Raw genomic sequence first — 24,613 nt, 5'->3', positions numbered from 1 at the left:
GAGACAGAGTCTCTCACCACTGCACCACCGCAGCTCCTCTGCCGATTAAGCATGTTTTGTGGGTTAACAATGAAAAAACACGTCGTCACCACTCAAGTCGTAGTGAACAACACTAACATGGTAATAAGATGACAAGTGTAAAATAGGATGACATTATTATCACGACGGCCTCTGGTCGACCTCCCCTTCGTTGTCATAGCCCTCAGGAGCTGCGGATTTGACGACAGCTTTGCGGTAGGCGTTCCACTCCACGACGCAGAAGGTCAGGGTGCCCACCACGCAGAACACCACCAGAATGCCTACGAAGTGAGAAACATTTAACAAACAAAAACTAACATATTAGTGCGGCAATTATTCTCATTTGATCACCACCCGCCTTGCCATCTCATAAGAGGCCTTCTGACTATTGTAAAGCCCTTTTACACATGTTTAACAGGAGCGTAGTGATTAGTTATAAAACTACTCATATAAAGAGGAATAAAGTCAAGTAAACACAGAGTCCGACAGGTAAGTATTGATAATTTGAACGGCAAGCCACGATAGACGAAGATAATATTTGGGGTAACGAGGATATCTACTACTAATCGAGAAGCGCCATTTCAGTAGCAGTGGAGACTTGGTCGATACCGCATTGTGCATTCGTGTACAAGGGCGCAGCCGTAGGCCACAAATTTTACTCTTAAATAAGCCCTGGAGCCAACGCCTAGCTTCACCATGCATTAACTTTACTCAGCCTCAGAACTAGAAGCGGCAGACTACGCTTGACCTCCGTAATCCAGACAAGCGACACACTGCCGAAAGATAATAGCGCCGCAGGTCTTCAGCCAATGCTTAAGCATGCTTGCTCATAGCAGGCAGTTCCCCATCCGGCTGCACCTACTCCGGCCTAACCTCTACTGGCCTAACCTATTCACGCTGTCCCGGCTCACAAACTTCTTGCAGCCAATGACTGGCTTTACCAGCACGCTTGGACCGCCTTTCTAACTTCTTGCAGCCACTGAGGTTAGAATAGGTCCGCTCGGGTTTGTTTTGCTTGAAGAAAGGTTGCAGCTCGTATAGGTTAGGCCAGAGGAGGTTTGGCCAGATGCAGTATGGCAATGTTTACCTTTGGCAAGCTTATTTTGTGGCTGTGGGCATCCGGCGCTATGGCTTTGGGCACTCGACTTCATAGGCCATTATGCACTCTAGCGTTCTTAGCTATGGAGAAGAATATGAACTAAGTGTGAAGTTTGGCAAAGCTGGCCTACGGCATGCGCCCCGTGTACAACACATTCATTGAAAGGGGCTGTTCAGTTTTTAAACACGGACGTTTACGGAACCATTTAAACTTCTAACGTCTTGGTCGTGCTCCTAAGTTTGACACGATAATGAAGTGAATGAATAGCTTGACCGAATTAGTTCTATGAGATCATGGGTTGATCAACAGTGAAGACTCATGCAAGCATCAAACGTGTACGTCAAGTAATTGAATCCGACCCTCTACGCACAGTCATACGTAGAAGGTCGGCGTAATCGTAACAAACATACGATGCTTTATTAACTACGTATCCATTATTACTACAATGTTACAACTTATTTAGTACCTACCGAGATGCCAGTGTAGGCTGATGTATGTGGAATAGAAGAAACAGCAGGCTGCACTGAAGCTCTGCACGAACTGGAATACGGCAAAGGCAGGGCCTGAGTTGTCAGAGTACACGGAGCCCAGCAGCGAGTAGACCTGAGTGTTGAAACATGCGTCGCCGAAACCCAGCAAGAAGCTGCATAGCAGCGCAATCCAAACTCTGCCACAAGCAACGTAGAGGTCAATTGAAATTAACTCTAATACGTTAATATACAGCCAAATACTGGTGAAAATTTTTCATGAATCAACTGAGAAGTTAAAGTGCGTCATAATTAGTCTTGCAAGTTGCCTCACATGGGCTGGCCGCCTGAAAATTTGGAAGGTCCATAAGTGTCGCAGAGGGGGGAGTCCTTGGGGAGGTTCAGGAAGATGAGGTAGAAGCAGACCATGTGTATCAGGAAACCCAGCAACACAATTGGGTCCCGCCCGAACTTGATTGTCTTGCTACCGAAGATCCCAAATGTAGCGCCAGCTGAGGAAATGAAGTGGATCGTAGAGAATCAGGCTTTTTGTGGCACAAACAACAGTTAAAATTTTCAAGATGATGATTTTATTTTTTAATGAAGTCTTGGCAGTCTGCCGTTATGGGGTGGGTACAATCAATGCTCTGGGGAAGTGTCTACAAGTGCCACAATTGGAAGTGGAAGCTATCGGTCCCACATCTAATTGGTTAAAATCAGCCAGTTACAAATTAGAAACGGAAAGAAAAACAAGCAAATCATGTCTGGGAATAATGAAGGCAGGAAGACAGTTTTAATGGACCGGAAGCGTCAATAAATAAGCTCATACCAAGGATCTCTCCAACTCCAATTGAGATGCCGGAGAGTCCGACCAACATCTTGGGGTCAGGGAAACGCTGCGTGAAACTCAGGCAAGCGCTGTACACCCCGCTGTAGAAACTCAGCTCCAGGCCTGCACAGTATCATTACTATTAGTATCTAAAATGTTGTTTATGCAATGCTGTATGTTGTATTTGACACTCTAAATGTTGTATTTGCATATGATAGTTTATAATATTAGTAGAACATTAATATTCATTATCAATCTTACACAGGGCTGGTACGCTACATATATCTTGAGATATTGCATGTCAGAATCAAAAAGTGATTGGCGCTTATAATAGAATATAGAACAAACCCGTGTAGAAGAACGTGACGGACAATAGAAGCATGTCTTTGGTAACAAAAAGCTTAAAGCTTTTCATAAGCTCTTTAGTAGGGGAGCTTGCGGCATCAGATCTGCCTGATTGTGATCCCGGCTTGGGCAGGAGGAGCAGCACGAGCGTCCCTGCCACAGACACGGCCGTCAGGGAAATGAAGACCACGAAGCGGGTGTCTGCACTTATAACTTCCTGGCCTCGGAACTTCACGAACACGAAGATGTTGCCGAACACCATGCTGCGTGACACAGTTCCGGTAAGAACACCATGCTGCGTGACAGCTTTGGTTAGAACACCATGCTGCGTGACACAGTTCCGGTAAGAACACCATGCTGCGTGACAGCTTTGGTTAGAACACCATGCTGCGTGACACAGTTCCGGTAAGAACACTATGCTGCGTGACACAGCTTTGTTTAGAACACCATGCAGCATGATACATTTTTTGTTGGGGTACGCACAAAAATAGAAGGTTTGGTAAATTCTCATACATGGGGTAAGTACACAACTGTGAGGCATTCAAATATCAATGCCTTTTCGAAATTTTACTAGAGAAGTCAGCCACAAATACGTACTGCAGTCGATTACTGATTCCATCGATGTGATAGCGCTTACCAATGATGGTGCTGAAGTTGTGCGTCAAATTCACTTCATGGGTAAAATTGTTCCTCCAAACCACACAAGAAGAATCCACCACACAACTTATATAGAATGCGCAGTGAGTTCACTTGCGCTGGAAAATAATTTAGATAGTGAATATTGCAGAATTTTTCAGCCATCTACAAGGCGGGCACTGCAGCACTGAACACCCATGTGTAGCGGATCTCGCTACAGAACTAATTTTATATTTATGAAAATAGTTTAGAAAGAATTCCCTTCCGTTGGCAGGCAACATTTACTTCCGTTAGGTCTCTCACAGCTAGCTTCTGCCCACTCTCGTAACAGCCGCTACTCCGGTAACAACTTGGTGAGCTCGCTAACTTAGAAAATAGAAACAGTGCCTTTGGGATAGCTCTTGCTTTCAGGGAGCGCAGCGGTGCACCACCAATTTTGTGCACCAATAAGCCCTGAATCGAACGCCTTGGATTTCTCCGGACATCCACCAATCAGCCGTGAACCACTCGGCTTTGTCCTCTTCCGGCCTTGACCACCACCTGCCGTGCACCACCAGGCCGCGGATCGAATATGACTTCCAGGCATCGATAAATTACGTAATTTTACGTTCACCGCATCTGAGGTTAGGTTTCAGATAGCATAGATCTGTTCCAAAATTTATCGTCCTTCGACAAGTGGCCGTTCGACCGAGGGCTGGTTCCTAGTTACGGACGGCTTGAAGGCCTAGTTACGGACGGCTTGAAGTGTTGAAGGCTACGTTCCGGAAGGCAGGAATCATGATGGTCCATTACATCCAGGGCAGTAGTGGTCTTCGGAAGGCGACCCTTGCTTTCAATTGTGTTCAGTGTAGTGTAGCCGTAATAGATGAATCTGGAGACAGTGCAAGGTTCTGTGTCAGTCAATTTCACCTTGCCTTAAGCTCAGGTGATAACTGCTTACTTACCAAATTGAATCGTGTATTCAAAATTTACATTGCTGCTTTGCAGCAACATCACGTCAGCACGTACCAAGAACACATTGCTGCCCCTGTATGAACGTCATCACAACTCAACGTGAAACTTCACGCGCCCCTGTAACGTTCATCACAACAACGTGCAACTCCACGTGCCCCTGTAACAACGTTCATCACTACAACGTGTAACTCCACGTGCCCCTGTAACGCTCATCATAACTCAACGTGCAACTCCACATGCCTCTGTAATATTCGTTAGAACTTAACGTGCAACTTGACGTGCCCCTAAAACATCATCACAACAACGTGCAACTCCACGTGCCCCTGTAACGTTCATCATAACTCAACGTGCAATTCCACGTGCCTTTGTAACGTTCATTGGAACTCACGTGACTCTGCAATAACATCATCAAAACAACGTGCAACTCCAGGTGCCTCTTGCAAATCTACGTGGTTCTGACCACGCCGCGTGAATGTCATCACGCCTCAGGCATCTCACCAGGCCCCCTAGTTGAAATTTGTGGCAGGCAACCCAGGTAAATTTCGGAAACGCATTCTGCGCCGCCCACAGACGGAGACCAATTTAGCAGCATCATAGCAGCAGGAATCTTCGGAAACTGTCCCTTGATAAAAATCTGGATAGGAAGCAGCTGCATATTGGCCGTAATTTTAAAGCGTTATATATATAGGCAACGGCTTCCGTCCATGTCCGTTTCTAGGTAGCAATCGAGCAGGACTTTACACGGGGTTAAATTGAGGGATACTTAGGTTGGGGGTGGGAGTGACTTTCATTGCTGTCTTATGCTGGCAGGTTATGTACACTGTACAGAAAAGAACGCGTACGTGTGGCACAGTGCTTCGTCATGAAGATGACGAAGCACATGTAATTAAACCCTGGTCCCCGTTAACTATTTTTATGGATGTGCCACAAATCCATCTTCATGCAAGGCAATGAAAACCATTATAACGCTTAACAATTGAAAAAAAACTCGAATGACTTCTGAATATTATTGCATAGGTATTTTGAGGTCCTCAATAATTCCAATTTAATTGTGAAACGAAGTAAAACGCGTCGTATCATTTTATTTACTTCGATCATTTATACAATTATCCTGATTAAGGAGTGTACAAAAACTGCTGCAGTTATTTTTACTTAACTTACATGTAATTTTACAATTCTCCACATATTTCAAATTGCTAAAAATAACAATCCATGCCATGATCTTGAGGAAGGAGTGTAAACGAATTAGGGTAAAAAGAACCTAATTTACCTTAAAAATTGAAACGGTTACAGTGGTCGTAAACAAATTTTTCATTGAGAGGAAAAGATAGTTTATAAAACGTGAAAATAAGGCGACGAATCATTTTGCTAAATATTTGGTGAGGTTCTAACTCTCAAGAATAATTTTAAATTGATTTTATTGGTCATTTTAAGAGAGTCAATATTCCCCGTCATTGCAAAGTTGCTTTGGATGGCGCGGGAGACTCAACGGCGTCTAGTTGGCGTGGCTGCAGCGTGTGATCTCTAGTACACGAAAACTTCTCTTTTAATCTGTCCGATGAAAAAAAAGAAGTGTAACAAAAGCATATCATATTCTACCAAAAAAAAAAAACGGCGCCGAAGGAAGGCTTACCCTGACCGAATTGATTGTACTGCTCAGCAACTAGAAAATCCCGATGTTGACACCCAAAGTTATGGTAGGAGTACAGCGAGTGCGTCAGGTACGTCAAAAGATAACCGCAACAGTAGCACAAGCCGAAGTCAATCATCAAGTGATGGTGAATCGAGAGACATTACTCACAGTAGCGCTTCTGAAACTGACTGCAGCTTTCAAGAGGCAGTGAATGATGAAAATTTTACAGCTGATGATAAAATTGAACAGGCCTTAGTTGAATACATATAGGTCGAAAATACAGCATCTGGTGCATCAGTTGCTCGTTTGTTGAAGTCGTTTAATAAATATTTTCCATGGGTGCCACTGACAGCTCAAACTCTTCTTGGAAGATATGAAAAGGAATTCCAGATAGAAGACATGCACCATGTATGATGTATGGTAGGTATGTTCACCTTAAAAACTGGAAACAGTGTATAGTAAAAGATTTACAGAATGAGAATTATAGGTTTATTACTTTTCTCCATGCACTAATCAATGTACATGACATTCCGCTGTTCAGAGATTCGCATAGATTTCACGCATATCATATATTGATCAAGTTTGAATAAATGCAGAGGAAGTTAGTTAGTTTAGTGACCCTATGATTACTAGCGCTTCAGCTGCTAAGCTTTCTCGCGCCGAATGCCACGTTGGGCATTATGGGTTAAGAACAGATTGCATCACATGTATTCAGCGTTGACCAGATCATATACAGTCGAAAATGTTTATTGCTCTCAGGTACTCTACGAGGCGGTCAACATTACAGCTANCCCCCCCCACGACAAAGGCGAGATGGCACGGGGGGGAAATGCAGAGGAAAATTTCTGAAATAGGCACTTATTCATCAGAAAATACGTCAAATAAAATGCTACCAGTTTATGTATTTTTGCAAAAATGTGTAGATGAATTGATATTACTTGAAAAAGGTCTTCGGGGCACTAACCAGAAAGTGACTGTTACCATAAAAGCAGTAGTGTGTGATGCTCCTGCAAGAGCGGAATTGAAAAATACAGTTAACCACAACAGCGTTTTGTTGAGCGCTGCATCCAAAAAGGTACTTATTCCCAGGCTGGAGGACACATAGTACTGGAGTACACGTCGTCGGACAGGTCGTACTTGAAAGTACAACATCTGTTTTCAACTATTTCACTGTTTCGTCTGGCTAAAGCGCGACAGGCTCGGCCAAGCCCGGTGCCGGTACCGTCTCACAATTTTAACTGGGATCGTTCATCTCACCACGCCACTTGTATTTCACCATCGCCACGTGCTCCTGACAACTCATCACATGCGCTGGTCTCTCAGTTCGTCCCATGGCCACCATATTCAGGTAGGTCACGTGAGCTAAGAAAATAGATACTAGAACCTTTATTTTGTTGTCATAAACCGACCAGTCTCATCTGACCGCCCTAGTTAATATAAACATTTTCTTTATAGTATAACACTTGTTACCCCTGGCGTTGAAACCCTGAGACGGTGTCCAGATCGAAACAATAATTAAATGTGGTCGGGTGCCAGCCCCCACGCAAGCACTGCAGCAGTGATTGGAACCCCACCGTTTATTGCCGTCATCGCGCTTTATCATTTGCTGAGCAGGGTTGGTGATTTTTTTTATTTAAACAAAAAATCAAAAATCAACGATTTTTTTATTTTTTTTTTTATTTTTTCAGCTTTTTTGTCTTTTTTTAATGTTATTTTTTATCTTGCAATTAGCCTGCTAACAATGAAAGTATATGGATGGCTAAAAAGGGCAGTTATTGCCTTCAAGAATGACCGAGGTGGTGTTTACCACTTTGGGACTTTTGGGTAAACAATTATTGACAAGTCTATTCATTAGCTGTGTAAAGTTTGTATGGAGCAAGGTAACAAGCTAAATATTGACCATTTGACTGGCTTCAATATACAACAATACTTCAGGAATACTTCAGTTTTTCTAAACATTGAAGAGTCACGTAACAGATAGGTTACGTGACTCTAAGTTACGTGACTTTAATAGCAATAATAGCACAGTGCACAGCACTATCAATACATCTACTGGTTTTATGTCCTATAAATCTACCAGACTCTGCCCTCAAAACACACCTAGTAGTGAATGAGTGACTGACTGCACTGTTCCCATTTGATTCAGACCAATTAACCAATACTAAACATAAACTGAACAACAACCAAACAAACCACAAACGACTTGAAACGAATCTAATGTTGTGAGAAAAGCTAACACTGTTTGAAATAAAGATATGCACAATTCAAACATTTTATTTACGTTCACTGCATTCAATTCTTTTATATATAGTTTTATAATTGTAATTGTTTCGTTTCTAGTTATAAATTCACGTATTTAAAGATTGAAATTAAATATTTTAATAGCAATACTCATATTAGAGTGTAAAATCTTTCTAAATGCGTAAAGGTCAATACAATCTCAACCAACTCTTCTTATATAAGATAGCTAACACATGTAAATTGTATAATGTGATTAATATATAACAAATAGTCAAATACTTAGTTGAAGACCACTTATAGCCTTATAGGAATTAGCTACGCTGCTAGCTATGTTATATGTCCAATGAATTGCAACACTAGATGCCTCTGTACCAAAAACATACAATTCATTGGAACGTAATACCCACTAAGACTAAAGGCAACAGGTGTATATTCAAATTTTTCATAGTACATTTACACTAAACCATGAATAAAAATACCGTACCTCAAAATAAATTGAAGACTGCCACTCAATATATTTAAATATATAAAAAATCAAATAAATTAAACAAATGAAAAAATCTTGAATTTAAAAAAAAAAAAATCAAGTGATTTAATCAGTTTGATTTAATCATTGCCAACCCTGCTGCTGACTGTCGTCGTGCGCTTACCATATGCAGCTCGGCAATCAATATTTCACAGCCAAGCTGTAGGCACTCCAGGTCTTGCTGGCAAACGGCACTCGCCAGTGTCATACCATTGGTACACATGAATGCTAGTGGCACTAGGGGCTACGAGCAAGCCAGCATGCGGCACGCGGCTAAAGCCACTGCAAATGAGCCTCATGATTACAACTTCGTCGCTTCGACGTAACCAGGAATTACCAACAAAGAATTTTTTTATTCGAATGAAGTTAACTTTGATCACAAAAAAGAATATTGCTGTAATCGTAAAGAAATCCTGAAAATTACATTGGGGCTCACAATAACCTCAGTATAAAGATATTAAGCGAGTCATAATATGAGCAACAGTAAACAAGGTTTGCACGAACGTGGCCAGCGCGTGACTAGCATCATGAACTTACATCTTGCGACATATCGGTCAGTACGACTAGTGCCAGTGCCGGCTTCTCGATAAGTTGTGGAAGCATATTTCGAGAAATATTAAACGAGCTAGTAGTTTTAAAATTTAGATACTCATGTTATTATGATTTAAAATTTTTTTGTGATTGAAAACCGAAATTAAAAAATTACCGGGTAATATTTTTTTACTGCAATTAATAAGGTTTTGAACGCCGCAGTCTCCACTGCGGCTTTGTCAGCCTGAAGTCGCGCAAAGACTTCTGGAAGAAACTCAAGATTTTTTTCTTCTGGGAAGTTGCTATAGATATGGCGCTGCAATTTATGCGAATTTGGTGGTCTGTTTTAGATAGTGACAGGAATGCCGCTTCACTATTGATCAAACCTCTCAATGCTTACTCATTGGAGCATATACTTATTTGTTTATTCTTTCATTTATTAAAAATTGGAATCAATAAAATATCACTATGCTATTTTTCTAGCAAACAGTTGAGAAAGATTTAATTTCTTAAAACTCGGTCTTTTGATTATTGAGAAGAATCATCAATTGTAGACTTGTAGTAGAAAGTATACGAATGCTGAGGAGCCTGAATGCGCGCGGTCTGGACTGGCGCATGTCGTTCGCGGGTGAAATAATCAAAGTGAAAAAACTAGAGGCGTAACTCGCTGTCTAGAAGCTGGTCAAGAGAACTTCGGTCGTTTGGTAAACGCAGCAACGAGTTCACCTAAATACCCTGATATTTTCCTAACATTCAAGGAAATTACCTTTTCGTGTCATTATTGTTGTCGGAATAAATCCAACTATTTATTGATAGCAGTACTAGTCACGTAAACAATGGCGTCATAGGGCATATGTAATTTTACATGCGAGAAATGAGATGTAAAATCTAATTCACGAAATAAATTAAGAGCTGCCAAATAGTCAACGGTCTTATATGATAAAAGATTATACACGATCTTGATGTCATTGATTAACTTGATTATGCTCAAGATGACAGGTTACCCAAGTTATGGCCATTAAAATAGAAACGCGATAAAGATGATCAGAGCGAAGTCCGGACATGGAACGTCCAGGCATAATGCCAATTTCTAGGGGAGTGTAAAAAATCAGCCTTTTGGACTGCCATCCCGGCACTGCCGTCGCACTGCTGCGGCATCCACGCGACTGTAGATGGACATGCAGTCGTAAGTAACGCTGGCGCTAATAATTTGTTACCGAAGTGCAACATTGAACATCTGGGGAACTGCGGCAGGACTCGCCTGCACTGCAGCACATCACTCGCCTGCACTGCAGCACATCACTCGCCTGCACTGCAGCACATCACTCGCCTGCACTGCAACACATCACTCGCCTGCACTGCAGCACAGTCGCAGATGCAAGATGCTGTTGCTTGTCACTTGCTGAGGGTAGTTTCCCATTACTGGACAATCCATGATCTCTCTCAACCAATTGTCTAGTCGTCTCTCGAATGTTGCTAGGGTGAATTCTTCTCCTCTCAGCGCTTTTGGCAAGTCATTAAAGAGCCTCGGTCCTGCCAAGGACAGAGATCCCTTCCGAAGAATCTGTACTCTGGCCGTGACTCGGTTATTAAATGGGAAAATCCTGCTCAGTCTACCACTCCTATCATTATAATAGGCCACTAATTTGGATGTCTCACTGTCAAGTTGGGAGCCTTTCCCAGTAGTTCAGGTTCAGCTTTCTCATGCCGCTGATCCTGTACGTGAAGGTCCGCTGCACTGCCTCCAGTTTCCGCACCGCATCTGCCTTGAGTGGCGCCCAAAGTTGGCAGCAGTACTCAAGATTGGGGAGCACGAGGGCTCTGAAGAGTGTAATCATTGGTGCTACTTCTCTCGTTCAAAATGGTTGCCTGATCCATCCCATCCGTTGCCTGCTTTGGGTGACTATTTCCTCGCTGTGGGCATCAAACGTGGTTTCAGTACTCATCTACACTCCGAATCTCGAAATAGTTGCTTCTCTTCAATTTCTGTGCCATCTGATGCCAAGGGGATGCGATGTGGCATCCCGATCTCTGAGCGGTCTCTGTATCTCATTCCTCCGAACTTGGTGCCGTTGAACTGCATATTGTTCACAAGGGGCCCAATTGTAGATTGTTTACAAGTCATCTTGTACCTCTCGCAGTCAAGAACATCTGTGATGACCATCTGCAACCCATCACTCGCCTGCACTGCATCATGGCCCAGAAGATGCCAGAGTTCCTTGTTATGGTGGCGTCGTCGGACATGAGGGTGAGGTAGTTGCCCTGGCCGGTCCAGATGAGAGCAGCTCCGAGACCCACGACCACCGACACCAGGTATAGCAGCCACGTGTGCGGCCATAGGAATGACGCGATGAACAAACTGCAAAACGGCGAAAAAATATTACACTTATACTCATATGGTTACAATGTTGAATAGTCGCTATTATCAGAATAACATGCTAATACATTTACGTCATAAATGATTCTTAAATCATTTGAGTATTGATTTATTCTTCAAGTTTCTGTTACTTCCGATCAAACTTGTAATTTAAACTTGATTCAATAATTTAATTATCATAGAAGCAACTGTTCTAAAATAGATAACAATTATCCTTAAAACGGCCTGCGTGGACATATACAACAAAATTCAACTATACATTATTCGCACTACGCGCTGTACTGATGTAGCACGTATCTGCTCTTATTTTAAGCACATTCTTATAGACCGTGGCAGAGCAAGAAGTGCACAGCAGGAGAAGGCATGGAAGTATGAGAGCCTAAAGGTGCTTATGCCCGGGGCGACTAGTCGCGTCGATTAGTTGAGTCGACTACAGTTTTGCCGGCTGAGAGCCTATACACGAGGAGAGAGTTTTCGGTACAGTCCGCCAGCGCCAGTGCGACGTTGGGAGTTGTCGAGTAAGGTGTGTGCTTGGTGGAGGCCAGCGAAGCTCCACTGTTGTACGTACTGCAGCGGCTAAGAGACAAGTAAGAGAGAAAGCGACGCAGTTGTGCACAGTACGAAGGCCCAGCCGCTACTGGGCACACTTGAGTGACTTGACTGGCTTGAAACAACTCGAGCTGCTTTGCGTGCAATGCAACAGCTAGTCGCCACTGAATACGTTGACCATCACAAATATTAGTTGAGTCATCTAGTTGACTCAACCAATTTCGACGCAACTAGTTGCCTCGTGTATAAGCTCCTGAAGTGAGTAGACTGGACAGACGTGGCAGCGGTGCTTTTGGTTGCCAGGTGGTCGGTAGTATAACTACTGGAGGCTGGCGTGAATTATTTGACGGGACAGGAGGCGTTCAGAGTTTAGTTGGACAGTCGCAGAAATAAGTTCTTTTTAATCGGGGCTAACAGTCGAGAAATTAATCTACAGGTCTTATTCGCTGGTGCTCAATTTGTTCCTTTATCAATGTGCCCGAGGCTGCATGAAGGTTATCACTTATCACATCCCACTTGAGCTGTATATAATCAAGTATGGCCGTTTAGAAGTTGTGTCCTGACCTCACTCATTATGGTCAGGTATAACTAACTCATAAAGCCATTTGAGAGTTTAGGAAATTCAGTTTCTTTTTATATTTTAAAAATAATTATGTCATTATTTTGGATCATTCTTTGTGTTCCCCCATTCTCCCGGCATTACGTTTTATTGCAATCAAATCTGAGGTCGGAGTTCTCAGGCCTTGAAGCAGCATACATCTGACCTAGTACATCATTTATCTGACAGCTAGTGAATTACAGGAGCCAGAGTTTCATTCACAACGAAGCTTGTTAAAGCAAGACGCGTCTGAAAGCCACACTCGCCCCACGGCAGGTCAGTGAGAGAACATATCCTGGCTACGGAGAACATGATTCGTGACCAGTTATGCGTATCCTGTTTGGAAACGCAGAAGAACACCTAAGTTTTTTAAAGGGTATGAATATTTCGTAACCTACAGAATGTGATGCTCTATAACGCAAATGAGAAAAGATGTTTGGAAAATCTAGAGTGTAAGCACTAAGCACGCACCTACAGCACTCATACAAACACATACGGAGAGTAAACTCGTATAGGCTAAGTACACACGTGTAAGTTAGTGCTCCAGCCACCATGGTAAGCTTAGGTCCCAGGATGGTGAGGCAAGATGGAGCGACCCAGTTGGTGGTGGCGAACACGGCATACACCACGGCCAGGGACACGTAGCCTGAGCCTGCGAAGCTCGGGTCTTCCTTCTGGATGCTGTCGATCACCACTTGCTGAAACGGTCGGTAGTTGTGACGTGCCAGCAGTTGACATCGAGTGCCAGCAGTTGACATCGAGTGCCAGCAGTTGACATCAAGTGCCAGCAGTTGACAACCAGTGCCAGCAGTTGACATCAAGTGCCAGCAGTTGACATCCAGTGCCAACAGTTGACATCAAGTGCCAGCAGTTGATATCGAGTGCCAGTAGTTGACATCAAGTGCCAGCAGTTGACATCAAGTGCCAGTAGTGGACATCCAGTGCCAGCAGTTGACATCCAGTGCCAGCAGTTGACATCCAGTGCCAGCAGTTGACATCCAGTGCCAGTAGTTGACACCCAGTGCCAGCAGTTGACATCCAGTGCCAGCAGTTGACATCCAGTGCCAGCAGTTGACATCGCGTGCCAGCAGTTGACATCCAGTGCCAGCAGTTGACATCCAGTGCCAGCAGTTGTCATAGAGTGCCAGCAATCGACATCGAAGTGCCTCCAAGTTGGAGTCACTTTGGGTGCCAATTTTTAGGCTTGATACATAGGCTATGGCAAGAGTCCCACACAAAAAAAAAGAAGTACTACACTACTCGAATTCTCGCCAGTTTGCCAGTGAAATAATGGTAAGCAGCCAGAAAAATTAGTATTTCTACGAAAAAGACGAAGCATAAGTGGAGCTCTGTCGATGACTGGAGTCATTAATGCTAGGAAGATGTCGCATTGCGTCAATGATAATAACATCGGTGACAATTAAACTCATGAAATGCACGTCAATGTGCATACTAATTAGCAAAAAAGTACACGTCACACTGGCAATGGCCAAACACCCTGGAGGACAGAAACAATGACCAGTGAGGCCTGGAAACAACACACCACACTGACAATGGCCAAACACCCTAGAACTAGATGAATGAAGCAATGACCAGGGAGAAATGGCAACAAAGGGCAGCTGTAGGACCTGCATGTTTCCCTGCGTCTGGAAGGACGTGAAGATCAGCATGAAGGCGAAGCCGAGCACCACCACCCCCAGCGTGCGTCGCTCCAACGCCATTGCTGCGGTCCTGGGTACTTTACTACCTCAAAATTCCTTCCATTTATCTCAAGTGTACAAGCATAGACTGCAGAGTTAATTCACTCTTATTTGCATCATCTGCAGAGTGTGAAAGCAACACAATCGCTATGATTGGTGAGGTTAGCAGATATATATTGAGGATACAACCCATCTCACAGAAATCACCATGTTACCGATCGATATTCAAGAGTGTTCTTAAAACGAATATATAATTTTACGTGGCCGCTCAAGATCGTTAGAACTTTCGCTTTCAGCTAACTCGTATATCTGCTCAGGTCTTGACTTTCTAAAAGTCCTAAAACAATAATTCTAAAACTGATAAGGATCAATAACTAACTCTTATGCTGTATATATATCAGTTCACAGCAATTGTTATTTCAGGACCGAAGACTGCGCGGAGTCAAAGATCTAATGTATAGCGCCAAAGGTTCAAACATCAAATGAAACTGCACACGATCATTTCTCAGTGCACAGGAAGCCAGGATATCAGGCTGAGTGTAAATTACCTACGATCTGAGCGGACGAGATTATACAAGAGGAGCTTTTCTGACAAAAATTCTGACGCGACATGATTCCCACTTGAACACAATTATAAAATGACACAAATTTTCATAGTGCAATATAAATAATATAAATAATCTTTTGATTTATTTTTAAAATACGGTACAATATCATAAAAACATCGAAAATTTGCAGTGTAAAAACGAGAATTTTAAAAAATCACAAGTGAGAGGCCCATTACAGCGACGGCCAACTTTTCACTATACATTAACCGCCCTTCATCGTGGAACGAAAGCCAGGCATGAATTTATGACGGAAAATACAAGTGACACATAAAATATCTTATCTTTGTGCCGCCATGCAGTGGGAATTTGTTCATACATGTCCTGAACCAGGAGGAGTAACTCTACAGCAAAACTCTATTTGCGAAACAATTTGTGAAACTTTGAACGTTTAATTTACACACGCTAATTCCATTCGAAGATGCGTGTAGCGCCTTTAATGTCAACAGTCCTGGTTCAAGAGTGGCTTTCAGCGGTTTAAGAGTGGCTTTCTATGGCCGGTTTTAAGTGATTGATTTTCTATCATTTTTAACGGGAATGAACTTGGCTGAAGAGCATGAGAGTGAAAAGTTCAGCGAACTCTGTGCGGTCGTGCACCACGCATCACCGAGCTCACCACACAGCAAGGCACTATCACATCTATCAAGCACCCTGGACCGACGGTGCACCACGCATCACCGAGCTCACCACACAGCAAGGCACTATCACATCTATCAAGCACCCTGGACCGACGGGCGAACTTATCAGCGTGGACAACAGCGATGGTTAACGCCTCATGATAGGTTAACAATGGGAACCTGATACGCATTCTCACGCACACGGTTTACATTAACGGTAACTGGCGTACAGTGGAGATACCCCCGCGTGCTTGCTGCCTGCGCATCCGTCGCACGCAGCACGGATATTCACTGTTAATTTCCATAGATGATAAATTTACTTGCACGCGGTAATAACTTAGATTGTTGCGGTTCTTGCTGATAAAAATTCAATCTGTTTTAAAAAGAGTCGAAGCCAAAAGGCTTTAAAAATACCAGATGCATAGCCTGGGACGTGTGGATATTAGAGGCCATCGAAAAGAAAGAAGTAAGAATCAAAATAGGCTCAATAAGAAAAATTTCATATAAAAAATATAAAAGCATATATAAATGAACAGAGCAGAGACATGAGGGCATTGCTATAAATATTATATATTGTACATAGTTATAGTATACCGTATATAGTGGTCATAGTATTATAGCAGGGAAGGAAATGTTACTACATTACTGTACTATGTTAAATACTTAGTTGTATAGGTACTAAATTACGATTGCAAGATTCGGTAGACGTTTTCCTGATGTTTAATAGATATTTATTGCCCCATATAATGGTGCGGATAACGACTACCATAACACCACTCATAGATTAAATATTAATGGCTTTTCACACCGATGAAGCCCCACACTTCCCACGTTATGAAGCCTTCGTCCGGCCGACGGCTGCTATGCCCACTAACGCCCTACACCAAACAAAGAAGGATAGGCCACGGAAATTCTAAGTAACCCATGTCCCCGTTCATGGGAGAGGTTCGCTTGCGACGACATTTGGAGCCGATAGCCTATCTCGCTCGGTGTGGCACTCGCTCGTGAATACCAATGTTGTACTGTACAACCTCAACGGTGAATAAATGGTGACTGTACCAGCAAACCCCTACACCACTACAGCATACGGTGACTGTACCAGCAATCCTTACACCATTACAGCGTACGGTGACTACCAGATAACCCCTACACCACTACAGCATACGATGACTGTACCAGATAACCCCTACATCACTACAGCATTTACGGTGACTGTACCAGATAACCCCAACACCATTACAGCATAAGGTAACTGTACCAGATAACTCCCACACCACTACAGCATACGGTGACTGTACCAGATAACCCCTACAGCCTACACCATAACAGCGTACGGTGACTGTACCAGCAAACCATTACAACATCACAGCATATGGTGACTGTACCAGATAACTCGTATACACCACTACAGCATGCGGTGACTGTACCAGATAACTCATATACACCATTAAAGCATACGGTGACTGTACCAGATAACCCCTACACTATTACAGCGTACGGTGACTGGATTCTATGTCCCGGCCATTGAGTCCCTCTTACACTTACTCGCCGGGGACATCGAGTCCAATCCTGGACCCATTTACATCTGCCCCACCTGCACTAGAGGCATCACACGCAGTGTTGGCTCCGTTCGTTGCAACTCCGGCGGCGAGTGGGTCCACCTCCGGCGCACTACACTCCCTTCACTTACCCACTACACAAACAACTTTAAATGCACCACTTGCCTACCCACAAACGACACCATAAAAACTACCTCATCACAAACCCATACACCACGAGCACATCCCCTATTCCAGTCCCCTCACTCAACACCACCACCACCCCCATCACCTCCACAGCAACCCACACCGCCCCCACAGCCGCCACCACCACCACTCCCACTATCACCACCACGACCACCACCACCTCCTCCCATGCAACACCGTCCACGACACAATAACACCAGAAACATCAGGGCTCTCAATATTCTGCAACTTAACATAGACGGCATCCGCCCCAACACCAAGAGCTCAAACACCTTATTCACAAGCACAACATACACGTTGCACTAATACAAGAAACAAAATTACAACACAGACATAAAACACCCAACATCCCGTCCTACTCCACAATGCGACAAGACAGAGTCCATGGAGCTGGCGGGGGTCTCATCACATGCATACATGAGAGCGTCTCATACATCGACACCACACAACAGACACACAGAGACATAAACGCAGACCAACACCTTGAACTGCAATCACTTAGGGCACAGACAGGCCACAACACCAACATCACACTCATAAACACCTACATTCCCCCACACAACTCTCCAGGATTACCTGCTAACTATCAATTCTCACTACAGGTCATGGATACACAAAACAATATTATCCTGGGCGATTACTTCAATGCCAAGCACCCAGGATGGTACAACAACCAACAAGCAGATGACAGAGGAACAAACTTAGCCACACAACTTAACACACTCTATATCCTCAATGACACAGAGCAACACACTCACATCCCATACCAAGCAGACAGACAAGCCACCTCCCCAGACATAACATTCTGCTCTCCAAACCTAGCAAACACAACTACATGGAGCACAGTAACAGACACAAGTTCAGACCACCTACCCATCATCATCAAAACACAATCCAAAACGAACAACACACAATCACGCAAAACACACAACTTCAAACGCGCACACAGGGAGGAATTCAAACACGAGACAGAAGTAAAATTTGAACAACTGAACCTCCTCCCAATCACAAACATTGACCACACTGTTGCCCAATTCAACAAAATCATCCAAGAGGCTCACAAGAAACACATACCAAAGGGCAACAGAAAAAAACACAACCCTAACTTCACACCTGAGATAGGCAGCCCCATCCGTCAACGCGGGAGCGCAGCCGTGCACCACAAATTTTGTACACCAATAAGCCCTGAATCGAACGCCTTGGATCTCTCCGGACATCCACCAATCAGCCGTGAATGGAACCTGCTATCCGTAACCTATCCTTGACATCCTTCTGCTTTGAATATTTTGAGTTCTACACCCCCAGACACGAGGTCGAATAGCCTAGAGTCGAATGGCCGTCCACCACTGAACGTTGCGTCGAAGCATCACTTTATACCCTGGCCACCGCTCGAACTGGAACTTGCGCGCAACAGCCTGCGACCACTTGGCTTTGACCTCCTCCGGCCTTGCATAAAACCTGCCGTGCACCACCAGGCCGTCGGTCGAAAGAGCCGTGCGACTGGCTGAGTAAGGTTAGGTTAGGTTAGGTTGGGTTAGCACTCGGCTGGAGCGTTCGACCCGCGGGCGTTCGACCGAGGGCTGGTTCGACGCACTGCCTAGATACGGACGGCTTGGTGGCGGATATCACATTCGCTGCAAGGCTCCGGCGCGCTACGTCCNACATAGGGGCAGGAGTTGTAGAACTGGTAACTTACTGTCGCGCCCACCTCATTCGGCTGTGCGGGTTCACGCCGAGCAGTGCGATGTTCCAGTTTCTGACAGTGACTTCAAAGTTTTAGCTTCCAGTTCCGGTGTTTCTGATTTGCGCATTTTAGACTCATTGTATATTTTTAAACATAGGCCTAGTTTGAATTTAGCTTTTAGCTCTTACCCGCTTGAAATTGTAAATAGGTAGGTTTTGCAGCTTAGGATTTTCGTTGTATTCTTGACTTGTACTAATCACTGATTTATCTGTGTCCTAGAATTTTCGAACTGACGATGGAGCTGGACTCCGAAACGTTTTCTTTAAAGATACTATGAATTTTTGTGGAGTTTTCTTTGCTATTAAGTTTTTATTTAAACACCTTGGCCCACACGGTATCACGACACTTACAAACATTGCCAACTTCTCCTACTCACACTCTTAAATACCATACATCTGGAAAATTGGCAAAATAATCACACTTCTCAAACCCAACAAACCACCCACTGAGGCCGCCTCATACAGACCAATCACACTCCTCTGTACACCATCAAAAGTCATAGAGCACCTCATACTGAACACAGCCACTCCGCACATTACACTTTCTCCAACACAACACGGATTCAGAGCTCATCACTCGACCACAACACTACTCACAAACCTCACACAAAGCATAAACGATGGCATCAACTCCCGCAAACCCGCACACAGAACACTACTACTTACAATAGACATCAGTAAAGCCTTTGATGCCATTCCTCGCCTCCCTCTCACAAACAAAATTTACAACACCACACTACACAATAACAACAAACGCTGGCTTGCCAATTACCTATCAGGCAGACAAGCATACGTACACTATTCAGGCAAGTCATCACACATCACTCATCCCCTACGGAGTCCCACAGGGCTCCGTCCTATCACCCTCACTCTTCAATCTATACATGCACGACATACCCGAATCACCTCCAAACATCCACATTGCCTCCTACGCAGACGACGTCACAATCCTACGCCGACGACGTCCTCATCCTGATTCGCCACGATGTCCCGTACACCTGGCAAGACATCTCCCCTCCTACACGGCGACACCACCATGGAGGCCATAGCCATCTCCACTCCTCTTAATGGTTCCCCTTTCTGCATCATCAATGTTAATATCCCACCGGCCTCCTCCTGCCCCTCGGGATATTCCCCGGAACTTTCAGACATAGTCTCCATACCGGGCGACTGTCTGATAGTTGGCGATTTTAACGCCCATCATCCTTCCTGGTTCTCCCACACGGATGACCAGAGAGCCGCAGCGCGAGGAGCCGTAGTCGATGACCTCGTCGCCGGTTCCTCCCTTGCCTTCCTCAACGAGGATTCCCATACCCGCCTCCCCTCCCACGGCCCACCCTCCTCTCCGGACATCGCAATCATCAGCGATCATCTACTACTCGACACCTCCTGGACTCCTCAAGTCGCCCTTAACTCGGACCACCTGCCCATCCTGATTCATCTCCCTTCCTCCGTCGACTCTCCGACCCCCGGGCTGCCCGCTCATACGTCAACTTCAAAAAAGCTGACTGGCCCGCCTATACGGCAGCCATCGAAACGGCTCTTCAGATGGTCCCTCCCCCCACCTCGTGTGGCGGTGAGTCGACCTTGAGGGAAATCTTGACGACTGCTGCCAGGCAGCATATCCCTGCTGGTTTCCGGAAGGATTTCTCCCCCTCGGTCAACCCTGGCACCCGGTTGCTCATCGAGCAACGGGATGACATCAGGGCACGTATTACACCATTACAGCGTACGGTGACTAAACCAGATAACCCCTGGCCTACACCATTACAGTGTACGGTGACTGTACCAGATAACCCCTACACCATTATAGTATACGGTGATGATACCAGCAAACCCCTACACCTCTACAGCATAAAGTAACTGTACCATATCACCCATATAGGTACACATTACAGCATACGATCACTGTCAGACAACCTCTACACCACAATAAAAGGTCGTGTTCCTCTACATTGCATGTTGAATGTAATGTTTATACCTTATAACCCCAAAACAACAGCCCCCTATGGTAGTACATGCTGCTTGTACCCAACAGTTGCACATTCTTTACAATGTAAGTTAGCTGTACCATACCACCTCTACATCACTACAATATTCAGTCATAACTCCCCCTATATAGGCCTAGGGAAAATAATGTGCAGAGCCTATAGCCCTGAAAGTATATGACCACTACACCCCCATACATAGTATGATTGGTTATGTCCCTAAGCAGTATATTTTATTTTCATCAAATCCTTATAACAGCCGAACTAAAACTGTATCAATACATCAAAATCTTATCCCATATCAACTTATAACAATAATTCCCTCTGTTATAAAAAAAGGCCCTCTCAATAAGGACAAAAGTTCCAGTTTCATCTAACATGCGATAATTTTCATCCTATTTAATGAAATATTTTGTGCTGGGTCATTTGTGCAATTGTTGCCCTATAATAATAAATTTTCAAAATATCTATGATCTGTGTACACATATTCATCTTTCTCATAAAAAATAGTGCATGCCAATAGGCCAAGTCGGATGATAACCACAAGGATCCTACCCTCACAAGCACCATGCAGGCACAAACTGACCAGCTGCATGCACTCACTTTCTCTATGGCCATGTTGAGGTCATATTCTTCTATTATCTCAATTGCACTTGAAATATGGGTGATGAATATTTCACATAAGTAACAATAAAAAATAGCATTAACATAACAATATTTTAAGAAAAATATAGTTATATATTACTTTTAATAATTATCTCGTAGATTTTCAGATCAGATAAATAAAAGAAAAAATAAAATAAGTAGGTATTGGAATATGTTCTCATGAATCATGAATGAGAACATATATTTAACTATAACAAACAACAAGAAAGTAAAGAGAAAGAAATTAACTAATTGACAATAAACAAAAGAAATTCAGATATATGAATATCTACTGGCACTATTAACTAATATAGTAAGGTAAACTCACCAGAATGAGGGAACAAGTGTTGAATGCTGTGAAGATGAGGAAAAAGGCTAGACCAAAGAAAGGCAACCGCCGGCAGCACTGCATGTGGCTTCTGTCCCCCTGAGACGACTGACACTCACACACCGGATGGCTTTCACAGCAAACTCCAGAGTTCTCAGGAACTCTCTGAATAAGAGGTTCTGCTGTAAAGTTCAAAGGATAAGAACATTACTGTTTACTGATAATAATAATATATTATAATATACATATAAATATTATATTTAGAAGGACATGTATCAAGTAGGTATGCAATGATAAAACTCCTAAGGATTTAAAAATTAGGATATTGATTATTTATATATTGAAATCTGATAACTTATGGTAAATAAGTTATAATGAATAGGCCCTAATAGGCCTAGTTATAATGAATAGAAATTTTTTTTAAAAAATTACATTAATAAAACTTTTTGATGCAACATTTTCTAGCTCAGTACATAGTAGGCACTAGGCCTAATAACAAATAATGATATTTACTTGACTTTTGTACCAGCATGCTAACATTAAAAATATTTCCTTGAGATAAAAATTTTATCATATAGACTTAGACTTAGAGGTGTACTGTACAGAAATGAAATGATTCATAGAGGATGAAAATGCAAAATTCAAGCCATTAATCTTACACAATGTAGCTTCAGCCTTCAGCAGACATAGGGAAGCTGCTAAACCAGCATTAAAGATTTACAAGAAATGAATCAGAGGTAACTTTTTAGCAGGTTAGCCAATTTTATTGTCAATAGAAAATATTAATTCTGTTAAAGTGATGCAATTTTATACTCTAGAAATGTTTTTTCATGTGTGTATATGTAATAAATTAGTGTTAGATGGCAGAATTTACTCATTTATACATGTGCAATTGATGACCAGAGAATTTGTTGATTTATATTATCAGGGACTGGAACTTTTCTTCAGATGGCAGCAGACTATATTATATGGCAATAAAGGCATGTTCAGGAAGTAGGTTTTGCTTATTAATGACGTTTTAATTAAATGCAAGTATGAAGTATGCAACAGAGATTCATTTTCAAGTTAGAAGCATTAAATATTGAAATTTTGGTGGAAATAAGTTCATAGGATACAACAGACTGAACAGTAAAATTTGGGATCACAAATTACTATGAAAATTCTTTCAGAGTTCAGACAAATCCCCCCTCTATCTATTTATTCTAGGCCTATCTATTTTCTGACTACCAGATTTGTCTGAACTCTGAAAGAATATTCATAGTAATTTGTGATCCAAAATTTTCCGTCTCTGGCCTCTCCTTTGCCACTATCAATACTATGCATAATGATAATGCGTCCATCATCACAGGCATGGAATATATCTACTTGGCAAGCCGCGACTGAATTTTTTGAGCCGTGGTTTTGTGGATTTGCCAGCCATGATTCTATTTCTTCGAGCTGTGATTCCATTTCACCGAGCCGTGAATTCCATATCTCGACCATGAAAAGCCATTTACAAGGCGCACATGTATATACAAAGTCCATGCACGTGTTACCCAATTCCCAAAATCTCTAATTTTACCCTAAAACAGTCATATGGCAACAATAAAATTTGTCTTTACTGTAAGTTGAGCACGTGTTAATGCAGTCTGACCGCTTTGACATGACCGCAACTATGCGTGATCTTCAACAAAACGTTTAGTTGATTTGTTTATATTACGATGTTTATGTTTTTCTGCAGGATATTTTGGCAGGAACGGTAAAGCAATGCGGATTGCAAAAGTTGAAAATTTTATGAAGTGATAACTGATATGTTTGTGAAGTGCAAACCGCGATTTTTCAATCAAACAAAAATTTATGACATTCAAGCAGCGAGATTTCATACCTACTGAAATTATATGATATTAGAGCCGTGATATTTCAGACAGAAATGGGACTTTTCCAGCCCTGCATCATCACGGTCCATGCCCTCAACTCTCAACATTTGATGAATTGAGTATTGTGTAGTTGACTAGTATACTGTATTGACGTATTAATGAATCGTGAATATATGCAGCAGATAAAGCAACATAAAGTCATCACCTTCACTGGACTGCGACATCATGTCGCTTTGATCTTTAAGAGGCTAAATTTTGTTTCAACCAACGGGTTGCTGTTGCCTGTTGGCACCACCAGCAGTTACATCACCACGTCTTCGAGTAATTGCTGCAACAACATCTCGGTGTAATGTTGAGTCCGATCCGTCTTGTCGGACAATGAAACGTGAACTCAATATTATTTTGCAAGACGCTAGCAGTGGCCCATTGATACAAGGTGGGTATTACAGATTTTTTTACAAGACGCTTGCAAGGAATAGTCACATGTGCAACAAGAGAGTTCAAAATTTGGAACGATAGGTATTCTGATGAGTGCACGTATGACGGGATGCTTATTTCTTGGTATATATATTTTTTGTTTCTA

General features: G+C 43.0%; 1 protein-coding gene across 2 annotated transcripts; it reads right to left on the bottom strand.

The window, feature by feature from the left end:
• On the bottom strand, positions 1-24,330 carry LOC108669884 (UNC93-like protein MFSD11). Of its 2 annotated transcripts, XM_018157314.2 has the most exons (9): positions 24,236-24,330; positions 22,175-22,356; positions 13,332-13,501; positions 11,462-11,638; positions 2,762-3,021; positions 2,414-2,536; positions 1,919-2,096; positions 1,588-1,784; positions 1-299 (listed from the first exon to the last, which is right to left on the bottom strand). In XM_018157314.2, the coding sequence occupies exons 1-9, from the start codon at positions 24,255-24,257 to the stop codon at positions 160-162; spliced, it is 1,449 nt and encodes a 482-aa protein (XP_018012803.1). In that variant the 5' UTR covers positions 24,258-24,330; the 3' UTR covers positions 1-159. The 2 variants fall into 2 exon arrangements, with proteins under 2 accessions (XP_018012803.1, XP_018012804.1); XM_018157315.2 differs by lacking the exons at positions 22,175-22,356; positions 24,236-24,330 and adding an exon at positions 14,432-14,524.
• Between the last annotated feature and the right edge of the window lie 283 nt (positions 24,331-24,613).

This window comes from Hyalella azteca, unplaced genomic scaffold (assembly GCF_000764305.2).
Source record: "Hyalella azteca isolate HAZT.00-mixed unplaced genomic scaffold, Hazt_2.0.2 contig4732, whole genome shotgun sequence".
Classification (NCBI taxonomy): Eukaryota; Metazoa; Arthropoda; class Malacostraca; order Amphipoda; family Hyalellidae; genus Hyalella; species Hyalella azteca.
The sequence above is the reverse complement of the archived record's forward strand: the minus strand, read 5'-3'. Positions and strand labels throughout refer to the sequence as shown.